We start from the raw sequence: 21,643 nt of genomic DNA on the forward strand, positions 1-21,643 counted from the left end.
TAAGCTGACACGCCACGATATAACTGGAATACTGTTAAAAGCGTTTACAAAACAAAGGCCACACACTAAAACATGCACCAAACACTTTAAAGTAGTTCTGAAACAGCTGCAGGGTTTTTGAAAAAAAGAAAAAGAGCCAACCTACCCCATTTGGACATAAATGTAATCGAACCACCACACATTTAATTCAAGTCTAAGAAGATGAAGAACCGAATACTCCAAACTGATATTCAAAAGCAGCCTTCTTTCAACAAAACTTCTTTATTCCTATGTTACACTCTCATCACTTTTTTTAATATAATCTTCATATTTTATTTCAAATTTGGCTTCACTGAGACATAATGCATTGAGTCTGTTCCAACTGCCCTCTACTCCAGCTTCTTCCAGAATAGCCTTCCGTCGAAGCAGCCTGTCAGGGCTGAAGTACAGCACAACTGGTTGTTTCACAATGTCTCCAGGGGCAATCTCCATTTCCTTCAGCAAAATATCAAGACATGGTTGAATTTTCCTTGCCCGTAAATACTTCAGCTTAGTTGCTCGAATATGCATCGCCTTAACAGTGTTTTCATCAACACCAAGCCTCCTCCTCAAAACACAGTCACAATCTTCACACCCATCCAGATGAGCCAGCTCGAGCAGCCAAGTCCGAAGTGAGGCCCGAAACTGAGAAAGGTTTGTTCCTAATATGGTGAATAAAGACATTCTGTTCAACACATCACTGTCTTTGACCAGTACAAATCTGTGTCTAGCCAGCTTGAGACTAGCAATCAGAACTTGCGGTGATTCTCTAATCTGTTCGGTTGTAAAACCATACTCTAGGATCATGTCAACAAGATTATCAATTGCTGAAGGGGGGCGTGTCATCAAGTGGGTGTTCCCCTTGTCAATCATGTCCAGCACATCTGTCACGTCACAGTTTAATTTCGCAGCTACGAAATGAACCTTAGTAGGATGATCTCCTAGAATGGAAAGTTCCTTTCTATATAAAGCAATTCTTCTCCTAAATTCACGTTCTGATACATATACCATTCTCAATGAAAAATGATATTTTCGTACAGTTTCCATTTCAGCCAACCTCCTCTTTGAATCGTTGTAACTTCTACAAAACACTGCTGGGTAGGTAGAGATTTCTTCGGGGCTGAATCCAAAGTCTACAAACATCTTCATTTTGGCACGGATCTGTTCATAGGTGAAACTTGTCACTAGCCGAGTGTCGGCTTGGATCAAGGATTCAACAACTACTCTTGGACAGTTCATAATAGTAGCATAGCCATCGATTTTATCAGAATGTTCCTGCATCACCTTCTGTATCTCTGCATCAAAACGTTTAGGGATGCGTTCTGTAGCGGAGAACACACGGTGACCAGTGTCCTCTGTTGGCACACCTGTGTGTGTGCACAGCAACCTCGGCCTCGGGACAGCAAGATTGGTGCGCCTCAACAATGCAACACCAGCCAGCCTCCATGAGACCAGCTTGACCAGAGATGACGTTGCCATAGTTACATCTGAATAGTTGGGTCAGTTTTATTGCTGAAGAAGAAAAATCATTTTTATTAGCATGTATTTAGTTTGTAACTGAGGTAGGTAGGTTTTTGTGGGCGTGCTTGACAACTAAGGCATCTGTTGATGTCATGACGACCAATAGCTAAAGGCGTATCTCTGAGGGGATTTTTACACTATTTTCAATGGATGCATTTTCCCGTCGATCATGCTTTGTGTCAAATTGCCTACTCAATAGGGGTGACTATTGGTCTTGAAATCACTATTGCGATAACTATTGATATTGCAAGTAACTATTGCGATAAATATCGATAGTTTTCAGTGTATCATTTTAGATGGATTTTAGAGTTGAATTAAACCTTGGAACTGAAGTTTCCTTTGAATGTGATAACCATAATAAATAAAAAGTAAAGTTTGATATATGACTAGTTTGTTTTTTCTTTACCCTTATACTTGAAGAAAAAGAAACTTCCACATTACCATGTGTAAATTACTACCACTCACGATCAAAAGAAAAACAAATTTGAACAGCATTTGACTCAGTAGCATGATATGGTAAATACAATCGAAACTTGATATTCCTAACAGAAATCGATACTATTGATCAGAAACTGAATTAACAATTGATTTATTGACTTCAAGTGCTTACCAATAGCAATTTATAGATTTTTCGATTTATCATGACACCCCTACTACTCAATCTGTTGCAACACAAGACACAGTACGCTACATGAGTTTATTTTGAAAGAAGCTTTCTTATGTACACTCCACAGTCAAGAACCCAGTGCTATAAGTCCAGTGTCACAAAGGTAAAACACTGAAACCAAAACAGCATTTAGTGTCATAAGACCTATTTTGACTGGCTTCTTGCGAGGCCACACATTGAACCTCTTTGTAGAATGGCAAAAGTGGATAAACAAGTTGAATTCGGCACTGTCCATGCTATAATGTTCATTTTGAAGATTTGTCGACTGTCAAATGTCCTAAATCTCAAATCTACACCCATTTGGGATTATCGTCTAGTCATGTGATGTTTGAAGAGCTTGCTGATCTTGAAATAGAAACATTTTGTCAACAATGGCTCCATGTCTCAGAAGGTCAGTGCAAACTAGCTGTCATGGCTACTGTGAAGAAAAACAAATGTAAAACGTTACTAGTGTGATTAATTCATTAAATCAAAACGATGTTACTTCTTCAATCTTCAGCAACTGAAAGAAGCCCAGGTCCACTGTTGATTTTCTTGAAAGATTCCATAATTGGTGAAACCTTATATGGTCGTCACATGACCTGGCTAATCTCTATCTCCCAAGAATATATAGGTTAATGCTGCATGTGAAAGGATCCATACTGCCGTGTCTTTTTGTACCTATGCACAACATTCTTGTTTAGTGATATATTAGATCTGGACATTAAAACAGGAAAAAACTGGAACAGACAATGATTTTCAAACTTAGCCAATTCAGCTGATTTACGCCAGGACGAAGAAAGACGATGCCTGGGGGCAAGGTCATGTGACCACAGTTACATCAGCAACACATAATTGCCAGCCACAGGCCCTTGTGTCGCTGATTTAACATTTCTAGATCTATCAATATCACAAGTCAAGTGTCAGATAATCACTATATTTTAAAATATTTTTTCATAAATTGGATAGTGCATTTCTGACACGTCATATCAGAAATGCTAAATCAGCGACACAAGGGCCTGCGTTGCCAACTGTATACCTACACTCTGTATCTCATCTGTTGAACTAAAGTAATTTTAAGTTGAATCAGGAGGGTTTAGGCCAATATAATATGGCAAAACTTCCTTTGATGCTTTTCCATTTTGGATGCTCTGCGTACATATTTGAATGATACACTTATAATCTCGGCTAGCTTATCCTCAGTGAACAGTGAAATAATCAGTAGTAGAAGAATGATTAGTGTTGAATTGGCCCCTAGTTCGACAGGGATTCAGTTTTCGCTCACACACGTGACCTACCTAACACTCGGAAACTACAAACAACTCAGTCAGATGCCTCAGACTGTTGGATCTCATGACTTGAGACATGTGTATTTATGTTAAAGTATCATGACGATTGGTTCCAACATCTCCCATGTTTTCGCCTTCGTAGTTTTCTTCTTCCGAAACCTAGAGAATCAGGGTGAGATAAGGCAATAAGTGAGAGCTACTCAAGGGAGACAATAACACTGTGTTAGCGGTAGAGCTCACGTACTCTTGGGGACGGATAACACCAATTTTCTTCGCGCGGCTTTGTTCAGATCATCCACCTTATGAAAAGTTTATATCTGTTCTGATGTTCAACAATGCTGATCTTCCAAGATAACTTTCTCTTCCGTGATTTTCCTCAAGGCTTGATGACCATGCAGTATATGTATTTCTGGACAATTCCTACCCTACCTAGTTTTTTTTGTCTCTGGCGGGCCACATGACCATGTAACTAATAATAATAAACACATTCGCAAAAACTCGTAGCCTTCGGCCTCGTCTGCAAGTTGTGTATTATTATTATGAGTTACATGGTCCTGTGGGCGGACTCGTACGTAATATCAACTGGATGACTCGTACCCCAAAAGCAAATTCGTACACAATGAAGATTTATATTATATTAACATTATTCGCTTCTATTGTGACACAATAGCTTACATTTTGGAAATCCGTTAAGTACTTTCAATCAATTTTGACAAGTATCAGCTCTACCGCAAGACATTCATTAAGCAGATTTTCAATCAAGACATTGTTTGTTTTCCGTTTCATGTAACAACACATGAGTAGTCCTATCACTAAATGTTCCTATGTTTTATCATTTTTACATATTCATTAACCTTCTCTTTTACCTAAAAGCATACCTATCCTCAGCATTATTGATAATTTAATGCATAATTTACATATTTTTTGGTGTGAAGGGTGTGTGGGGTGTCAGTATCAGTGTGTGTGTGTGTGTGTGGGGGGGGGGGGGGGGGGGGGGGGCTTTATTTTCAATGAACACCTACCTGAAATCGGCTGCTGAAGCTTTGTTCTTTGATGACAAGGCAACTGCCAAAGGACTAAGGTCCCAATGGACAGACGCCCTTTCTTGTCAGAAACGGGGCGGTCGGGTAGCCTAGTGGTTAAATCGTTCGCTCGTCATGCCGAAGACCCGGGTTCGATTCCCGACATGGGTACAGTGTGTGGAGCCCATTTCTGGTGTCCCCCGCCGTGATATTGCTGGAATATTGCTAAAAGCGGCGTAAAACCATACTCAATCAATCAATCAATCTTGTCAGAAACATTTTCCAGCCTACATAAAAAAACCGCCATGGACTCTTCGAGCAGCCACTGCAACTCTGGTAAAGATAGTACGGAAATCCATGGATAAAAGTTTCGGCTGTTTAAATAATTCAGAATGTCCTAAACTCGTCATCTCTTGTCAGAGAGGTACCTGCATAATTGTTTTCAGTTTTGTTTTGCCTCTTCTTTCATCTAACGATTTACTGATGTAATATGGGTTGACAGTTATACTGAGTGTGTAAATTAGTTCGGGTTACTGCATCTTTCAGCAGTATTTGCTTCAGCTATATAGCGGCGTATTTGTTTAATGTGGGAGGAAAGGTCAAACTAGTGTAGGTCGTAGAGATTAAGGTTCCACATTGGTACAACCCACGAGTACGTGCATGGTGCTGGCAAACCAAGAAGCATTATAGGCTCGGTTCAGGGAGTCGAACCTATGATCATCGGATCCTAACGCGCCTAAGAGACGTACTGACTGTAACTGTAATAGTATTTGCGTACCTAGGTACAAAAAAACGCATCTTGTATTTAACATGACAGAGTATATAGCTAGAATATTACTGCTTATTCGGCGTTAAACACAAACATTGTTAATAGCTACTCAGTACACGCATCAGTTATCTCTGTTGAAGTGAAGTTATCCCTTTTTGTGAAATATCCGCGCTCATTATACGACGCTTCCCTACTGGTGGATAATAATGTGATGTCTATTAACCATAAGTTGATTTTTGAGAAGGTGATTTTATACTTCAATGAGGGCTGTGTGTAACTTGCAATGTGTCCAACATTTTGACGTGAAGCGTACTGAAGAATGGAAGAATGTATGTCATTTGCACCAAAACGACGTGAAGCGGATCGAAGCAGGGGAGACTACTCTTGCAACCTTGTACGTTCAAAATGTCAATAAGTTGACTTGTACGTTCTATATGGACATTGGTTATTTTACACTTCTATTAGTTAAGAGTGAGTGAGTGAGTGAGTATGGTTTTACGCCGCTTTTAGCAATATTCCAGCAATATCACGGCGGGGGACACCAGAAATGGGCTTCACACTTTGTACCCATGTCGGGAATCGTACCCGGGTCTTCGGCGTGACGAGCGAACGCTTTAACCACTAGGCTTCCCGACCGCCCCTCTATTAGTTTAGAACATTTGGGATACACTCGTTGTCGTGTAGGAAGCATCTACATGCTCCACTGTCTGGTGCTTATTCCAGGCGAACTTTGGGCATATTACGTCAAGTGTGAAACTTGGACATTGTCGTGGTCATCAAGGATAATAATTTTGCTTTCGTTGTTTAACGCAGCACTTCAGCCATATAACGGCGGTCTGTAAATATTCGAGTCTGGACCAGACAATGTAGTGATTGACATCGTGAGCATCGATCCATGCAATTGGGATACGATGCCATGAAATCAAACTAGTCACCAAGCCTGACCACCCGATCCATTTAGTCACCTCTTACAAACATAGGTTACCGGGAACCTATATTCTTAACCGGAATCAGCCCGGGTTTATGGGTAATCATTAAGCGCTACTTTGGCATACATTTTATAGCAAAGGAGTTGTACCAAGCCCCCGAGCCATACATCTTCACCGATTCCGCAACCTCCAAGGAGACATGTATTCGACCAGCCTGGTTCCCTGTAGCGCCAGCGCAGTGTACCCAGGGAACCAGGTTGACGTTGGACTTCTCCCGGAATGACACGAGTTGGCCACGAATGCGTCCGAGCCGCGTACCCCTTTACTGCATATATATTTGATTTCAAAATTTGCATTTTTGATGTTATATTGTATCAGTAGATAAAAATGCATCAAACAGCACGATGCTCTGACACGGCTGGGCACTCTCAATGGGTATAACAAGGGTGATCATGTAATGGATACTTCCTGATTCGTCTAAAACAACAACGATTAATCGCATCGGGAACATAACCGGGCGTGTAATTTTTCACATTTGCATAAATAATCATTTGGGTATGTTAAACACATGTCAGGAGATGGAGCCACGGGCATTGATATTGCCATGACTGGCGGATTATCAATCTCATTAAAATCAGATCTTGTACTCCGATACATTAGCTCTTCGCGAAGAGGAGTGTTGTAATGGAGTCAAAAATCTGATTGGTGGAGGATAGGCACATGAAAATCTAATCCAAAAGAAGCGTTCATAAAATACCGACTTTGGTTCAGATGAATGAAAGCATTGTGTCAGGGACTTTTAACTTCCAAGGAATCCTGAGTGGTGGACAATGGTGGAGGTATACACGAAATCAGTTACACACAAGTTTGACGCAAATGTTTTGGAATGAAATGGATGACTTTGAATGCCATTTTAATCGCAACATTTTGTGTTTTCAGAATGGCCAGCAACACATGGGATGGTCATGACAAATATTGCCAGCCTCTTGGAGGTCTTTGGGAAAGAGCCGGACACGCATTACATGGGGGTTAATCGTAAACCCTCTACAACTCTTGTGTTGTTGTTTAGCATCCCTTAATACACAGGTTGTTTGAAATATGGTCATATGGTGTTTGCAAAATGCTGGGGGTGGCTAAGCCTGAATCCTAAAGAAGCGCACGTAATATAGATATTTGGTTGTACAGAAAGTAGTGATTAAATAATTTAGTCTCTCATATCGATATTATACCCGGATAAATTGGCTGATTGTTTCGAATTTAACTAATGCTTGCATTATATTCCAACATGTATTCCATATGTCCTGATATTTGGAGCCAATGGCAGCAGGGTGTGCTGCTTTGCTGGAGTAATATAATCAAACTTTGTTTGTTTATTTGTTGTTTAACGCCGTACTCAGCAATATTCCAGCTATATGATGGCGGTCTGTTAATAATCGGGTCTGGACCAGACAATCCAGTGATTGACATCATGAGCATCGATCCACATAATTGGGATACGATGACATGCATCAACCAAGTCAGCGAACCTGACCACCCGATCCCGTTAGTCGCCTCTCACAACAAGTATAGTCAACTGTTACAGCACCCTGGATCTTCACAGGTCATGTCTAATCAAAGGTTTACTTGGGACTGATCATAGCAGTTTGTCCTTATAGATCTGTAGATTAATTTGACATGTCAGCCAAACAAAGTGACGTTGTGACAATTAGGCCACAATAAATAAATGATTAGATCTTCATCCAAATCGTTAAAAAACCTAAGGGGCTTATCTTCAATATAAACAAACTGTTTAAGGCATGAGTTTACTATTGGCAGAGAGATGTAATTCACATGAAGCATGACCATTTGGTAGGACTAGGATATGATGTGTTTCATGAAGTAAAGAAAGAACTCATAGCCATTTGCTTTGTAGGCTGTTTTTACAGCCTTTCTCCAAGGCTGTACTGAATGTATAGTAATTCCATCCTTATTATAGGCAAGTCTTGATAAGCGGACAACCTAAAAACGCTGAGGAGTGAGTGAGTGAGTGATTGAGTGAGTGATTGAGTGAGTGATTGAGTGATTGAGTGAGTGAGTGAGTGAGTGAGTATTCAAACACAGGAATCTGAACTTCTAAATTTTATGTCTCTTTTACACAGGAGATACACCTAGTGTTTTTAAATATGAGGCTGTCTCAATGTAGAATTGATACCTTCTTACCTTAATTTTGAATCCATCCAAGCACTTTAGTTTTTATGATTTTATCAATTAGAAAATTGAGACCTCATTTTAACCAATCAGAAACACGCATTCTTCAATGTCATGGTATCCACCACTCAAGATCCACTTAACTGGCTCTCACAAGCACAGGGCTCTGATCTGGCCTCAGTCTATGACACAATCAGCTATTTATAAGTTTGAGCCAGATATTTATAAAAGAAAAACACCTTACAACAATTTAATAACTTGTGGCAGGCAATATTTTTTTTTTCAAGACTTATGGGGGACAATTTTCTTTTTCAGATAATATCGAGCTATCTCCCCAGCCCCCTCAACATCAAGTGGTTTGTTTCTAAGTCACACTTTGTATCCACCCCTCGTCCTCATTCAGCTGGCTCTTACAATCATGAGGGACAGATTCCACCTCAGAATCCTCATTCGCTGATGGCCATGTAGATTGGAGGCAGAGTGTTCATTACTGGCTATTTCTAGAACAAGCTTAGTTATGTGAAGGCCATGTTATTGTCTTGTACATCTGGGTTTTTTAACCTAAACTGTTTTGTTTTGTGTGATTAAAGCCATTCTTTGGCATGAACATGTGATCTTTTGATGATGTTTCTCAGTTGGCAATGAGCAGTACAATACTCGACCAGTCAAGGTACTCTTGGGTCATCTGTTTAGAAATATTTGACACCTGCAAGGTTGACAAGGAAAACAAAAGAAATTGAAAGGTGTAACAAGTTTAATACAAAAAACTTTAAATTATCACAGTATGTACATTATTCCTTACCCGATTCTTCACTTGTTCATACAATATATCATTTGCAGTAGGGCTGGGACGGGTAACTCGGCTGCCCGGGTTGGGTGGGTACTGAGTAGGACCCGGGTACCAACAGGACTTCCTGGACTGGACTTGTCAGATAAATTGTTTAATGACAAAAAGTATCTATGGTTACACTACAAGTCACAAATGTTCGCATTTCTTTCTGACTGTGCACCCATTTCTTCTGACTTTTCATATCTTTGAATAGAGATATAACTTGAGATATGACCAGATTGTTTAAGACATGTATCTAAAAACGTTTTGCCAGTACTATGGTAAAAAAATGCCCAATCGGAAATTTTGTACCCATCTCTTGAGACCTACAGTGGGTACCCGGGTAGTAAATTTGGACTCGTCCCAGCCCTAATTTGCAGCTTTCTGTATCAGTGCTTCAGTATTTTTCCATGGATCAGTCAAACTCTTAATAACAACTTTGATGAACTAAAGCCCCATTCACATGGACACTTTTACTTACGTGAGTATATATACTTACATAAGTAAATTTACTTATGGTGGCATGTGAACGCATTTGGTTACGTGAGTTAATATACTCCAGAAGTAAGGAGGCATGAGTAAAAGTATATTTGCTACACCTGATGAGGTCTAGTAAAAGTATATTTACTCATAAGTATAAATGCTCCTGGAGTATTTCTGATCATGTGAACAGATTCTCTATTTGCTTACGTAAGCATATTAAATCCAAGATACTGATAATCAGGAAAATACGACTGTAGTTCCTTGCAAAGAACATAACATGTTCATTAAATGTTTCGCGTGTCATGCGAAAGTTATCGATCCACAGTTTATCATCAAATGATCGTCTGACAACATTGTTCCACCAGTGTTGAGAACATTCTCTTTTCCACAGTTCTCTTTCCTGGCATAATCCTAAGACTAATCCCATACTAAGAAAGTATTGAAAGTGTCTCTTTCGCCTCTGGTTGACTATCTTCGACAGCGACATGGCCTCAAATGATAAAAGTCCACAATTTATTTATGAAATGATGTTTACTTCTGCCTTGCATAAACTTCATGTGAACACAATGTAAATATACTTTTGCTTACATGAGTAAATATACTCATTGAGTAAATTTGCTTACATGAGTAAATTTTGTCCATATGAATGGGGCTTTAGATGAGTTGGTTAATCAGGCATCATCCACAGTTGCAAAACAACCCTGAAAGAAAGCATTATTTTCTTAATATGATAACAAGGAAGTTTCTAAAACCTTGGTAGCACACTCTTACACATCAAATATGGAAATAAGTTTTAAAATTCCTTGCCAAAAAAAACAATAATTTAATTTTTTTAGCCTTAGCTTCATATCATGGTCAAATGATTTCATAAATGGTCTTGGTGCTTTTAGCTTCAGATCGTAACCCAACTACAAGCAAACAAACACTCTTTCAACAGTGAAGAAACTAGTAACTAGTAGTTATTATGTGAATATTTAGCACTTTGTCCTGAGCCAATAATAGTCTTGAAATAACTCATCTCCATATCCTGTTTGATAATGTTTGTTTTTGCATATGATATATCTTAAGAGCTGCTTTGTATATTCGATAGTCAGCTGATAGAGCCTTTCTCACATACACATCATCTGATAATGTGTAAGGGTCATTTTCATCATAAATATCCGACTGTCTTTGGTAAACACTGTTGGCACTATTATCAAAACTGGCATGATGAGGCTCAGATAATGTCTCCTTCCTATCAAAATGTTTGCATTTTGTGAAGGGCAGTTTATAAACCTTTTCAAACACTTCCAGTGAGCCTTGTGGGTCATCCAGCAATCCAATGACAGCAAACCAGCTCTGTAAATGGCTTATTATGTAGTTCACGGCATGAGACAAATCGGTGGATGATAATTTATCCAGGAATATTTTTTGTTTCATCCAACAAGGCATATCTTTCTTGTCAAACAAGAAACCTTCAGGAAGAGTCAAGTTGAAGTTAAATGTGTGATCACTGGCACAAAAGTTGATATTCAACATCAGCTGACGAAACAGGACACTTCCCTGGCTTAAGATCCACTCTCGTAATGTCATTTTATTGGCATTAAACCCCTGGCATATTTCGTCTTCATAAGTCTCTTTGCAATATTCATAACTAGATATGGCTTGCTGCATAGGCTCCCGTAGAAGAAGAAAGTAGGAACAAGGGCTGTTCACCTTTTCACAGACGCCGAACACATATCTCCCAGAGTGAAATTTTAACCGATTGCGGAATTTCTCCAAATTGTCCTCACCACGTTCCCATAGGAGTCGATTTTTACTCGTCATAAGTGGTGACATTGCGATATGTTTCTTAATAGATATTTCCCTTAAACATTCAATGACTCTGTATCCCCCTGCTCTAGGGTAGTGAATAAATGCTATATTAGCATCTCTGTATTTGTAATCATTGTCTGTATGAGAACCACTGTTCAGAAGATAATTTGGTAATGTGTTGTTTTTAGGTAACCAAGGGAACTTTTTTGTCACAACAGACAATGCTTCCTTCTCTAGTCTGGACAAGACTGCTTCGTTCTTCTGTTGAATCGCTGATAGAGATCTCACTACCCTCACAAGATCGGCTTCCTCTCTGGAATCAACAAACATGAATGCTTTAAATACGCGGCAACACTTTAGTTTTATTCCTGAAGCCTACTGAAAGTGTGGAATGTGCAAAATATCCATTTGCGATGATGATGATGATGATGATTCTTGTTGTTTAACGCCGCACTCAGCAATATTCCAGCTACATGATGGTCTGTAAATAATCGAGTCCGGACCAGACATTCTAGTGATTGACATCATGAGTATCGATCTACGCAATTGGGATACGATGACATGCATCAACCAAGTCAGCGAGCCTGACCACCCGATCCTGTTAGTTGCTTTTTACGACAAGTATAGTCGCCTTTTACGGCAAGCATGGGTTGCTGAAGCCTATTCTACCACGGATCTTCACAGGTAATATCAATTTGTGATATTTGGAATGGTTGTGATATAAACATCAACAAACATTGGTCATAATAATTATCTTGCAGTCTATCACAGATTGATTAATTTCTTTTTACATATATATATTATTATTAATTCTTTTCATATACAGTATAGATCTGCTCTTCTTAATATAAGGATCTCAAAAACAATCTTATTCATCATGATTATTGCCTCTTAATCTTGAGTGCAGTAAGGCTTTCTTTCATATAGTCACACTGAGAGAATGGTTGAACACCTGAAATAATCATTGCATAACAAACAGCTTTTTTCCACAAAAATCAATTATTACGCTCGATAAGTGATAAAGGAGAACAAATCAATCAAAACCTATCAACGGAACATCTATACCAGCAAAATAAAAACTTTTGATCCCTTATCACAAAATACACTCTCTAAATGTAAAAACATTTAGGAAAATATCAAGAGCTTCTTATCATAATCCGAACATTAAATATTAAAGAAGTACTGAGTTTTTAGATTAAACAAATGCCATAGCCAGAGCTCACAAAGCCCCAGGACCCCCATAATCAATAACACTGCTTTCACTATCTACTATCTAGTTCTTATAGGCAAGTGTACACACTTAGTACTGTCACAAAATAAGGGGTGCCCCAGGGTCCTTATAGTTTGCTGTAGTCTGTCTCCCAGACTCTTGAGAACAAACCACAAAGGAATCCGACCAAGTCTAGAATGATTTGGCAAGTCCGGATTACTTCAGCTGTAGGAGAAATTAAGCATTGTTCTGGGCTCTAGTTGGATTATTTTTTTTAAAATTTGCAGATATATATTTTTAAATAAGATATCTTTATTTCTGGGACTATATGTTAGTCTAAGTTTGGTGCAATAGTACTCGAAAACATCCGGTTTAGTTCATGTCCCCTGACTTACATTCCTCTTTTCAAAGCACTTTCTACCTCATATGTTGACCATACAGACAGCCAGGCAAGCTGTGTATTTGCATAACACATGCAAAATAAATCACTTTTAATTTTGAGTTGCTTGTGTACAAAAACACATGAGAAATGAAAACCCCCAAAGTGTAACAAAACTCTGCATAATTACCCAGTTATAAAAGTATCCTTTTTAACTTGCTTACATGTATTTCTTCACAGCTGTATGCATACAGGTATCACACATCACACATACATGAATTACTGCAGTGAATAATGAACAAAAATGACCCTCTTGTTGTTAATAGTCATGTATGTTTTGTTGCGAGTTGTGAGACATGTTACACACATGGGGCAGACATGACCAGATCCAAATTTAAAGGCACCTGAAAAAGCATCTTAAGTAGAATTTAAAAAAATATATTTCTCCTCATTGGTGTAAAAATACACAATAAGCTGACCCAAGGAGTTAAAACATATAGAATATGCAAAGAAAACTATCAATACCCAATGTAAATGATGAGTACAACTCAATGCCTCTAAATCATAAAAAATCATCTGGAACCTTGAAACAGGCCCCCAAATCAATCCCTAAAGCATATGTGTTCACCGAAGTGTTTTCTGAATCAGAAGATCTCACAACTGTCTCACAAAGGAGTATGAATGATTAATTCCAACAATGTGTGATCGGGCAGCCTGCAGAGTGTGTGCAACATTAACCAGTGGTATAGTCTGTGAGGCTTCTCTCTAACACCCTTGACAAAACTCCCAGGCAAAAGAACTTGAACAGAAGCATGTGGCTGTCACCCGCAGCTCGAAACCAGCAATTGGAAGAGACAGAGTGTTTTTAATGAACCTATTGGTAGTGACAGAGACCAATAGAAATGGGAGCTGATGGAGACTTCAGTCTGTATGGGCCGGCCAGGGAATGCTTGGCAGCTGGTGCAGCCTGGCAACACACATACCACACTAATCCTGAAGAAAAAAATACACATTACGACCATGCGTATATAATTGTTTGTTTGCATACATAATTACCTTTCTGATGCTAGTTCTTGATAGATGAGCTGGTAAAAATATAAAGATCTTCAAGGTTTTTGGATAGTTCCATCAGAGGAACACTATGACATGTCTGGTTTTATATATGACCAAGAAAGAGAATAACTTCTACTAACAATCCTTAATCATGATATTGGTACACTCTGTAAAAAGGAACAAATCTTCATAATTTATAGTACCATGCATGCTTATTAAAGTAATTTATATAAAAACAGTAGTACTACACGTATTACATTACCAACTATGTAATTGAATCAATTGATATACTGTGACAGTCTGTGCCCAAAAGCTATTGAGTCTCTTACATGGCTTGCAACATCATTTTCAGTCAATTTTAGGGTTAGTATATGGACTTTAATTAGCTGGGCTTACTAGATCAACAGCATTTTGCTAGATTTGGGCTTAAAAAAAGTGGAAGACTAACATTTAGTCCCCAAAATAAAGTTATCCTACTTAAAAATATATTTCTACAAAATAGAAATCAAATCCAAACGGAGCCCAGAACAATTTCAGGACAAGCAAAATCATACTAGACTAGATTCATGTTGTAATTTATTTCCTTGGGCCTGGGGTACAGACTAGTAGCTGAAGTCACAGACTGCAGTGATTATTTCTAAATTAGCTGTATACTCATCTCCTGGGACAACTGGTCACATTTTCAGCAGGTGCAATACACTGGCTTTGATATTTTTGTAATTAGCTATCTTGGAAATCAAAATGTTGCTACTTACAATACACTCACTGCATCATGCATCACTAAGGTATGGTATAAAAAGACATATTCCACGATTAGAAATAGATGTCTTCTGAGGTTTGTACATGGATTGTAAATAACATTTCTGAACATGTGGCCATAGACTATTGTAACCGTAGGTGTCAGGTATGCTACCCTTCTACCTCGGCCACTTATTTCCAAAATACCCTGGTTATACTATGCTAATTCCTGGTACATCGGGATGAGTTCGGTCTCCAAACCATGTTAATATAGTATTCAGTTAACACCATACATCATCATTTACTCCCTATATTCTTAGTAACGTTGCGTATCGTCGTTATTCCATGGCTTTATCAGTTATTCCCTGACATGGTCGTAACATTGTAGCACTCACCCAATGCCATGTTAAATGTCTCCTCCATGTGAGGACAAGTTCTTGCTTTCAAGAGTCTGTGTTATCACAATATGGGTGAGTGCCGAGAGTGAGTTGTTTCAGCATATTCCCAGGAAAGAAGACACTTCCCTAATTAATCTCTGAGGTGAACTTGTAGTCACCATCCATTCTCTACCTCCTGTGTTAGCTGAGTACGGAGAGCCTGGAATAATTGGTCTCTCTGTTACCACCTATCACAAGCAATGACTTGAAGATGACAAACTACAGCCAGTTACAGAAGGGTGCTAAAAATACAGAATGACAGAAAAGTAATTACTCCCTAAATAAACCATATGATAAATGAAGCACTTCATGTCCAACTAATGAACAGTTACACACCCTCAAAGCAGCGTTACCTCTTCTCAAGTTCCAGCGATTCTATCTTCCTGCAGATCTCATTATTATTAGTTTCAAATCCACTGTTATACATTTGCATTCTATTAAAAAAACTCACCAAGTTTCATAAAAGTATTAATGATTTTTAAATGTATGCAACACAAATCTATTGCCTAAGGATTAAAGAATTATTTGTATGGAATAGTGTCCCTTTGAAAAGATATGGCAGTATATTTTCTGGGGCCTGATCCACAAAGTGTTCATAGCCATATTTGTAAGCCTATGATAAACTATGTAGTTACGACAGCTTGTAACGCTACAATTGTTGGTGGACTGGGACCCTGAACAGTAATTCTCTGAAAGGTGGTTTCCAGGGTCCAAACTTAGGATGTTTCGCTGTACTACATTCTAATCTTTAGCAACAAAGGACATAAGATTAATCATAAAAAAACACATTTGGTCCATTCATTTTGGGTAAGAATACTCATAGGTCCCTTGTAACCTTGGACTAACACTAAGTCATTTCTTTAAAATAATTGTAGTTCTTTTTCTCTTTTGCTGTTTTCATAAGGAACTAGACTTGGTTAGTAACCAATGCTTGTGATAAAAGGCCACAAAATGGAACGGATGGTCAGACTTGCTGACTTTGCATGTTATAGCATCCCTATCCCTTAGATCAGTGCTCATGATGTCAATCAATGGTTTCTCTGGTCCAGACTGGATCATTTACAGACCACTGTCACATAGCTGGACTAATATAATTGTTGAGTGTGGCGTTAAACGAACAAAGTATCATCCAAAACTGGCTTTCAAAGTTTCACAGGAGATATCGCTGAGGAGACATAGCTAAAATAAAATCGCATCACAATGCTTTGCAGACCATTGTGACATCATAGGTTACTTTGAGTTTAAAACTTGCTTCCTCAAAATTTTAAGAATCATCCTCAATTACCCTGTGCATAATCTCCATTCTGTTATCATAAATACCCTAGAACCATTTGCCACCTGAGCTTTTTTAAAAATCAGATTTGAAATAGTTGACGCAAAAAATCCACCTAATCCATTTTCACCCATAAATGCAAGAAATAGTGATACTGGTTGGTTGGTTTGTTGTTTAACGCAGCACTCAGCAATATTCCCGTTATATGGCGAAGGTCTGTAAATAATCAAGTCTGGACCAGACAATACAGTGATTAATATCATGAGCATCGATCAACACAATTGGGATCGATGACATGCATCAACCAACACAGCGAGCCTGGCCACCCGATCCCTTTAGTCGCTTCTTACAACAAGCATTTTACGGCAAGCATGGGTTGCTGAAGGCCTATTCTACCTCGGATCTTCACGGGTCGAAGATACTGGTAAGGCAGATAGAAATAGTGATGATGTCACTTCCTAAACAAAGCTATGGTCCTAGCAAATGGGTCCAGGGCCTCGTTCCAGGAAGCGATCATAGCGCTAAGGCGATCACATCTCCCTAGTTCAACAAAGGCTTAAGACAGTCATAGCGCTAAGATCGCTTTGTGGAACAGGCCCCAGGGTATTTATCATGATGGAATGGAGGCATGATACACTAGATTACGAAGGATGAATTGGAATACATTCATGAGATTCTCCTCCAAAACATTGCATCATCGATTCGAATCTTGATGAACAAAGTATCCTTGACCCCATTCCACAAAGCGATTATAGCGTTACGATTGTCGTAAGTCATTGTAAAAGAATGGGAGTTACGATTGCCTTAGCCCTGGTAGTGGGATGATCCACTGATGCATCGGTGGATTGCGTTTTAATACTGCTCGATACAAGTATCAATCACAGTTGCACACAAAGTAAAAAATATTGATTCTTACCTTAAACGTTTTCTTTAATTTCCAAACCAAACACTAATTATCATAATTTTAATCCATTCACCATGCTTGACACTGCCAACAGTAAATGATCAGGGTGCCCAGTGTTTGGCCATCTTGACTATGAAAAGGATGGCTCATGCACCACAGATAAGAGCACATGCAAGTATCTGGATACATATCGGATAGCACAGTTGGTGTATCATTCCAGCCCTACTTAAACCTAAGTTCACTTTGTGGAACAGGTCTGTGACATGATTAATGATTAATTGCAGTGCTTCTTGGATATAGATGAGAGATATGAAAAACAATGTCTAAGAAGAAATTTGAAAAAGAATTGCTAATGGCCTATTTATTTTGATTCCATTTTCTATTCAACCCAAAGCCTGGTTCTTCATCAAGCACTGGGACACACCAATGCATCATTGTGGTAAGATAACTCAACAGTGATCTTAAACAAACGAGAAATACCAGTTGGTTTTCAAATCCTCATTTGTTTATAATCAACCTGCATCCAGTGCTAGGAACAAGCGTCAGTTCTGTGTTTGTGAACGGCAGTGAGTGCACACCAGTGATAAGGTGATCAGGAGTTGTCAGTCAAGTGTGTGACAGGCCGCCACAACTACAACACACACAAGGGATCAGATGGAAGCTTACATGGCAAATCACTCCGTGTTAGCATACCACAGTTTGGACTGTCACATTTAAAAGGATGTTATGTTGTTTCTGGAAAGAAAATCTGTCTTCTGCTTAAAACATACTGAGCTGAGGTCGCCTGTGTTTATACTCGGGGATACAGTAGACCCCACTTAACTAGGAAAAACGGAAAAGTAGATACTTTTCTTGGGGCCAGACCAAGTCCTTTATTTATCATCAGTTGATTACCGATAACTAGAATATTTAAGGAGAAATTCCAGACAAGTAAGTACTTCTCTCAGTTGGAGTTGCCTTACATAGACATTAGATCGTCTATCTAGAAAATTGTTGAATAAACAATCTGGTGACTGATTACAAATGAGCAGCTTATTAACATATACATACATGTGACAATCCAATTGCATAGATCAATGCTCATGATATCAATCACTAGATTGCCTGGTCCAGACTCAATTATTTACAGACATCGTCATATACCAGGAATATTGCTGAGTGTGGGATTAAACAACAAACAACATGTGACAATCAAAGAATTAGATCTCTGATTTTCCAAGAGATTGACAGTTTTTTCATCAAAATGATTTTTCATTTTTAATAAATTTTGAATTGATATATAGTTAATGTCCTATTATAGGATGCCCTTATGTAAATGTCCCTTGTCTGTTACAAAATAATAATCACTGCAGACTCCTGCTAACACTGATTGCTGGTCACAGACAACAACATGTGTTAACAGTGTTGATCATGTTGTAGTATGTATTACTTGATACTAGTACATATGAACAGTATATCACAAAGAGTGTGGGTGATATGGCTCTTATATTGGCTAGGACACAGAGATGACCAACTTCGTGTGTCACTGAATGTCATGCTGACACAACAGGATGAGTGTCAGGATTAACATTTATCTCAAGCGAGAGTGACAGAGAGCGACAGAAATACATAAATTCTGCCACACATTTTGTAAATCAGTATGATGCACACACTAATGTAATAATTTCTTTTTCATCCAATCTGTGGGACTTGGCCTTTGTGAAAAAGTAGTGTCGGTTTTAATCAAACTTTGGAAAAATAAGTTTCTAAAAACAGGAAATGTAAAGAAATCTTCTTGCTCTTTCTCCCCTTATTATTTCCCAAGGAAAGTCAAATGTCAACTGAAAACATGAGGCCCAAATGTTATCTGTTTCTGCAAAAGTGTGACAACATTCTAAACCCAGCCATCCTAATTAAGATAGATTGGTCAGTTGGATGTAATTAATTCTCTGAGAGGCTTCACTGGAAGGCAGGAGGAGGTTGAAAAAATCTGATTAACTGACTCCCCAATCTGCAGTGTCATCCACTTAGATTTGTCAGTGCCAAATGCGTGGAATACGACACTGATGCATTGTGTCTCTCAAACCGACCTGCAACACGATCCTACTGCCGTCAACACTAAACAAATCGCTTGGTTGAGTTACGAAACTGCTTTTAACCCCAGAATGTAGCCAAGTGACCCTAACCACCTCCCTGTATGCTGAACTGATAATATATGTCAGGCTAGATCTCCCGATTACAGCAAGTCTAATCCCCAGCGGAGATTAATCTCCTTCCTGGCATGTAAGCTGTATGGAAATGTATACAAAATAAATAGTAAATGTCCAGACAGATGATTGTGATTGTACAAATGACGTAGGGAGATAGAGGTGGATTTCACCAGAGCTGGGTCCATTGCAAAGATTTAGTTATGGATACTTGTGACTATACACTAAATGAAATGTTTGACAGGCAACATCTAAATATGACGGATCAGATTCTGGTTTACGGAATCAAAAAAAACTTTCCTGGAATTTTTGCTTTTGAATTGTAATTATATTCTCCTTGTACTATGTTGAACAATCCACTGAAACCATGACATGACGCAGATGTTTTTGGAGTGGTGTGGTGACTATAGCCCAGTGGGCAAGCCTTTGCTTGAGATCATGGTGCCGTTGTACAAAGCAATCTTAGCGCTAAGGTCATGGCAACTCCAATACCTTAACATAGACTTACAACAGTCGTAGCACTAAGGTTGTTTTGTACAAGGACACCCTGGGTTCAAATCCCGTTCATGATATTGTTGGCATAATTCCAAAAGACGTGTAAAACCAATCGCACCCACTTTGATCATTTGCTAACTTACTTTTAGGTGAGACACCCACCCTGACAATGCTGCTGTCTTATGACACATTGGAATATGTCACTGTTGTCTTTCAGCTTACATGGATTAGAAAGATCTGGGGTAGAATAGGTCTTCAGCAACCTATGCTTGCCGTAAAAGGCGACTATGCTTGTTGTAAGAGGCGACTTACAGGATCGGGTGGTCAGGCTCGCTGACTTGGTTGATGCATGTCAACGATCCCAATTGTGTGGATTGATGCTCATGATGTCAATCACTGGATTGTCTGATCCAGACTCAATTATTTACAGACTGCCGTCATATAGCTGGAATATTGCTGAGAGCGGCGTTAAACAACAAACAAACAAACATGGATTAGAAATTAATAATTACAACTGGCCTGCCTACAGGTTTTGCCACAGCAAATGACTGAGTAAACAGTCATTAAATTCATCAGTATGAACCTGCATCAAGTTCTCATCGATAATAGAACATACTCTTTCTGAAATTGGAAATAAACTTCCTTCTGTCATGTTATCTCAATAAACATGAATGTGAGATGCTTGCAGTATTTGTAAAACTAAACTTATTTACTGATATATCCATCATCTCAGGATTCTGGGCCCTGTCACTTTGTATCAACCTCAAGTGGGGCCGTCTGCAGCTCATAGCCACTTCAGTTGTGTTATCCACATGACTATTTCATGATGAGGAAAAGAATGGTTATGATCACCTAACTGATACCAGAGTTCCTATTATTGGCATAAATAATAAGAACTTTAACAGAACTATCTACACCGCTCCTGAGTGAATAGGTTCTTTGGGCCATATTCTAGCGATATCATAGCTGGACACATGAATTGGGCTTCACACATTGTACCCATGTAGAAAATCAAACCCGGACATTCAGCACGCTGAGCTAACCCGGCCACCCCCTGAAGATATCTTAACAATTTCCAGCAATGTATTATTGTTTTATTTAGAAATTTCCAATTTATATTGTAAATGAAATGCAAAATAAGGGTTATACAAGATAATAAAATAAGCACTAGGCTACCCCATCGCCTGAGAGACATTAATACTAAGATATTAACTTGGGCTCGTCGCCATATGGTTGAAATAATGCCGATGCGACGTTAAATTTTAACTCACTCACTCATTAATACTAAGTATCGCAATGTATCACGCAGTTAAGTATAATTCTATGAAGACGTTATCAATGATTATTCAGATATAATTTATTAGGACAGGGATCATAACATATGAAGGTGAAAAGGATAAACTCATTTAAGTTCCCTTTTAAATACGTATACAACAAACTAATTTCTCTGGTCCCTTGTAGTTCATTATATTCATGTTCTA

At 38.7% G+C, this 21,643-nt stretch overlaps 2 protein-coding genes across 2 annotated transcripts in view; both read right to left on the minus strand.

Moving 5' to 3' along the window:
• Nucleotides 1–242: 242 nt before the first annotated feature.
• LOC124131604 lies at nucleotides 243–3,689 on the minus strand. Its single transcript, XM_046494974.2, has 2 exons — nucleotides 3,484–3,689; nucleotides 243–1,530 (listed from the first exon to the last, which is right to left on the minus strand). The coding sequence occupies exon 2, from the start codon at nucleotides 1,495–1,497 to the stop codon at nucleotides 268–270; it is 1,230 nt and encodes a 409-aa protein (XP_046350930.2). The 5' UTR covers nucleotides 1,498–1,530; nucleotides 3,484–3,689; the 3' UTR covers nucleotides 243–267.
• A 5,428-nt stretch (nucleotides 3,690–9,117) lies between these two features.
• The window catches only part of LOC124131603, a 35,451-nt gene continuing 22,925 nt past the window's right edge, over nucleotides 9,118–21,643 (minus strand). The window contains exon 3 of the mRNA XM_046494973.2: nucleotides 9,118–11,800. Coding sequence (XP_046350929.2) covers nucleotides 10,708–11,800 — 1,093 coding nt within the window. The 3' untranslated portion in view covers nucleotides 9,118–10,707. The remainder of the gene's footprint in view (nucleotides 11,801–21,643) is intronic.

This window comes from Haliotis rufescens, unplaced genomic scaffold (genome assembly GCF_023055435.1).
Source record: "Haliotis rufescens isolate VD_foot unplaced genomic scaffold, xgHalRufe1.0.p SCAF_104, whole genome shotgun sequence".
NCBI classification, from domain to species: domain Eukaryota; kingdom Metazoa; phylum Mollusca; class Gastropoda; order Lepetellida; family Haliotidae; genus Haliotis; species Haliotis rufescens.

Coding starts and splice junctions, on each gene's coding strand:
- LOC124131604 (XM_046494974.2), bottom strand. CDS start 1,497: ATGGCAACGTCATCTCTGGTCAAGCTGGTCTCATGGAGGCTGGCTGGT.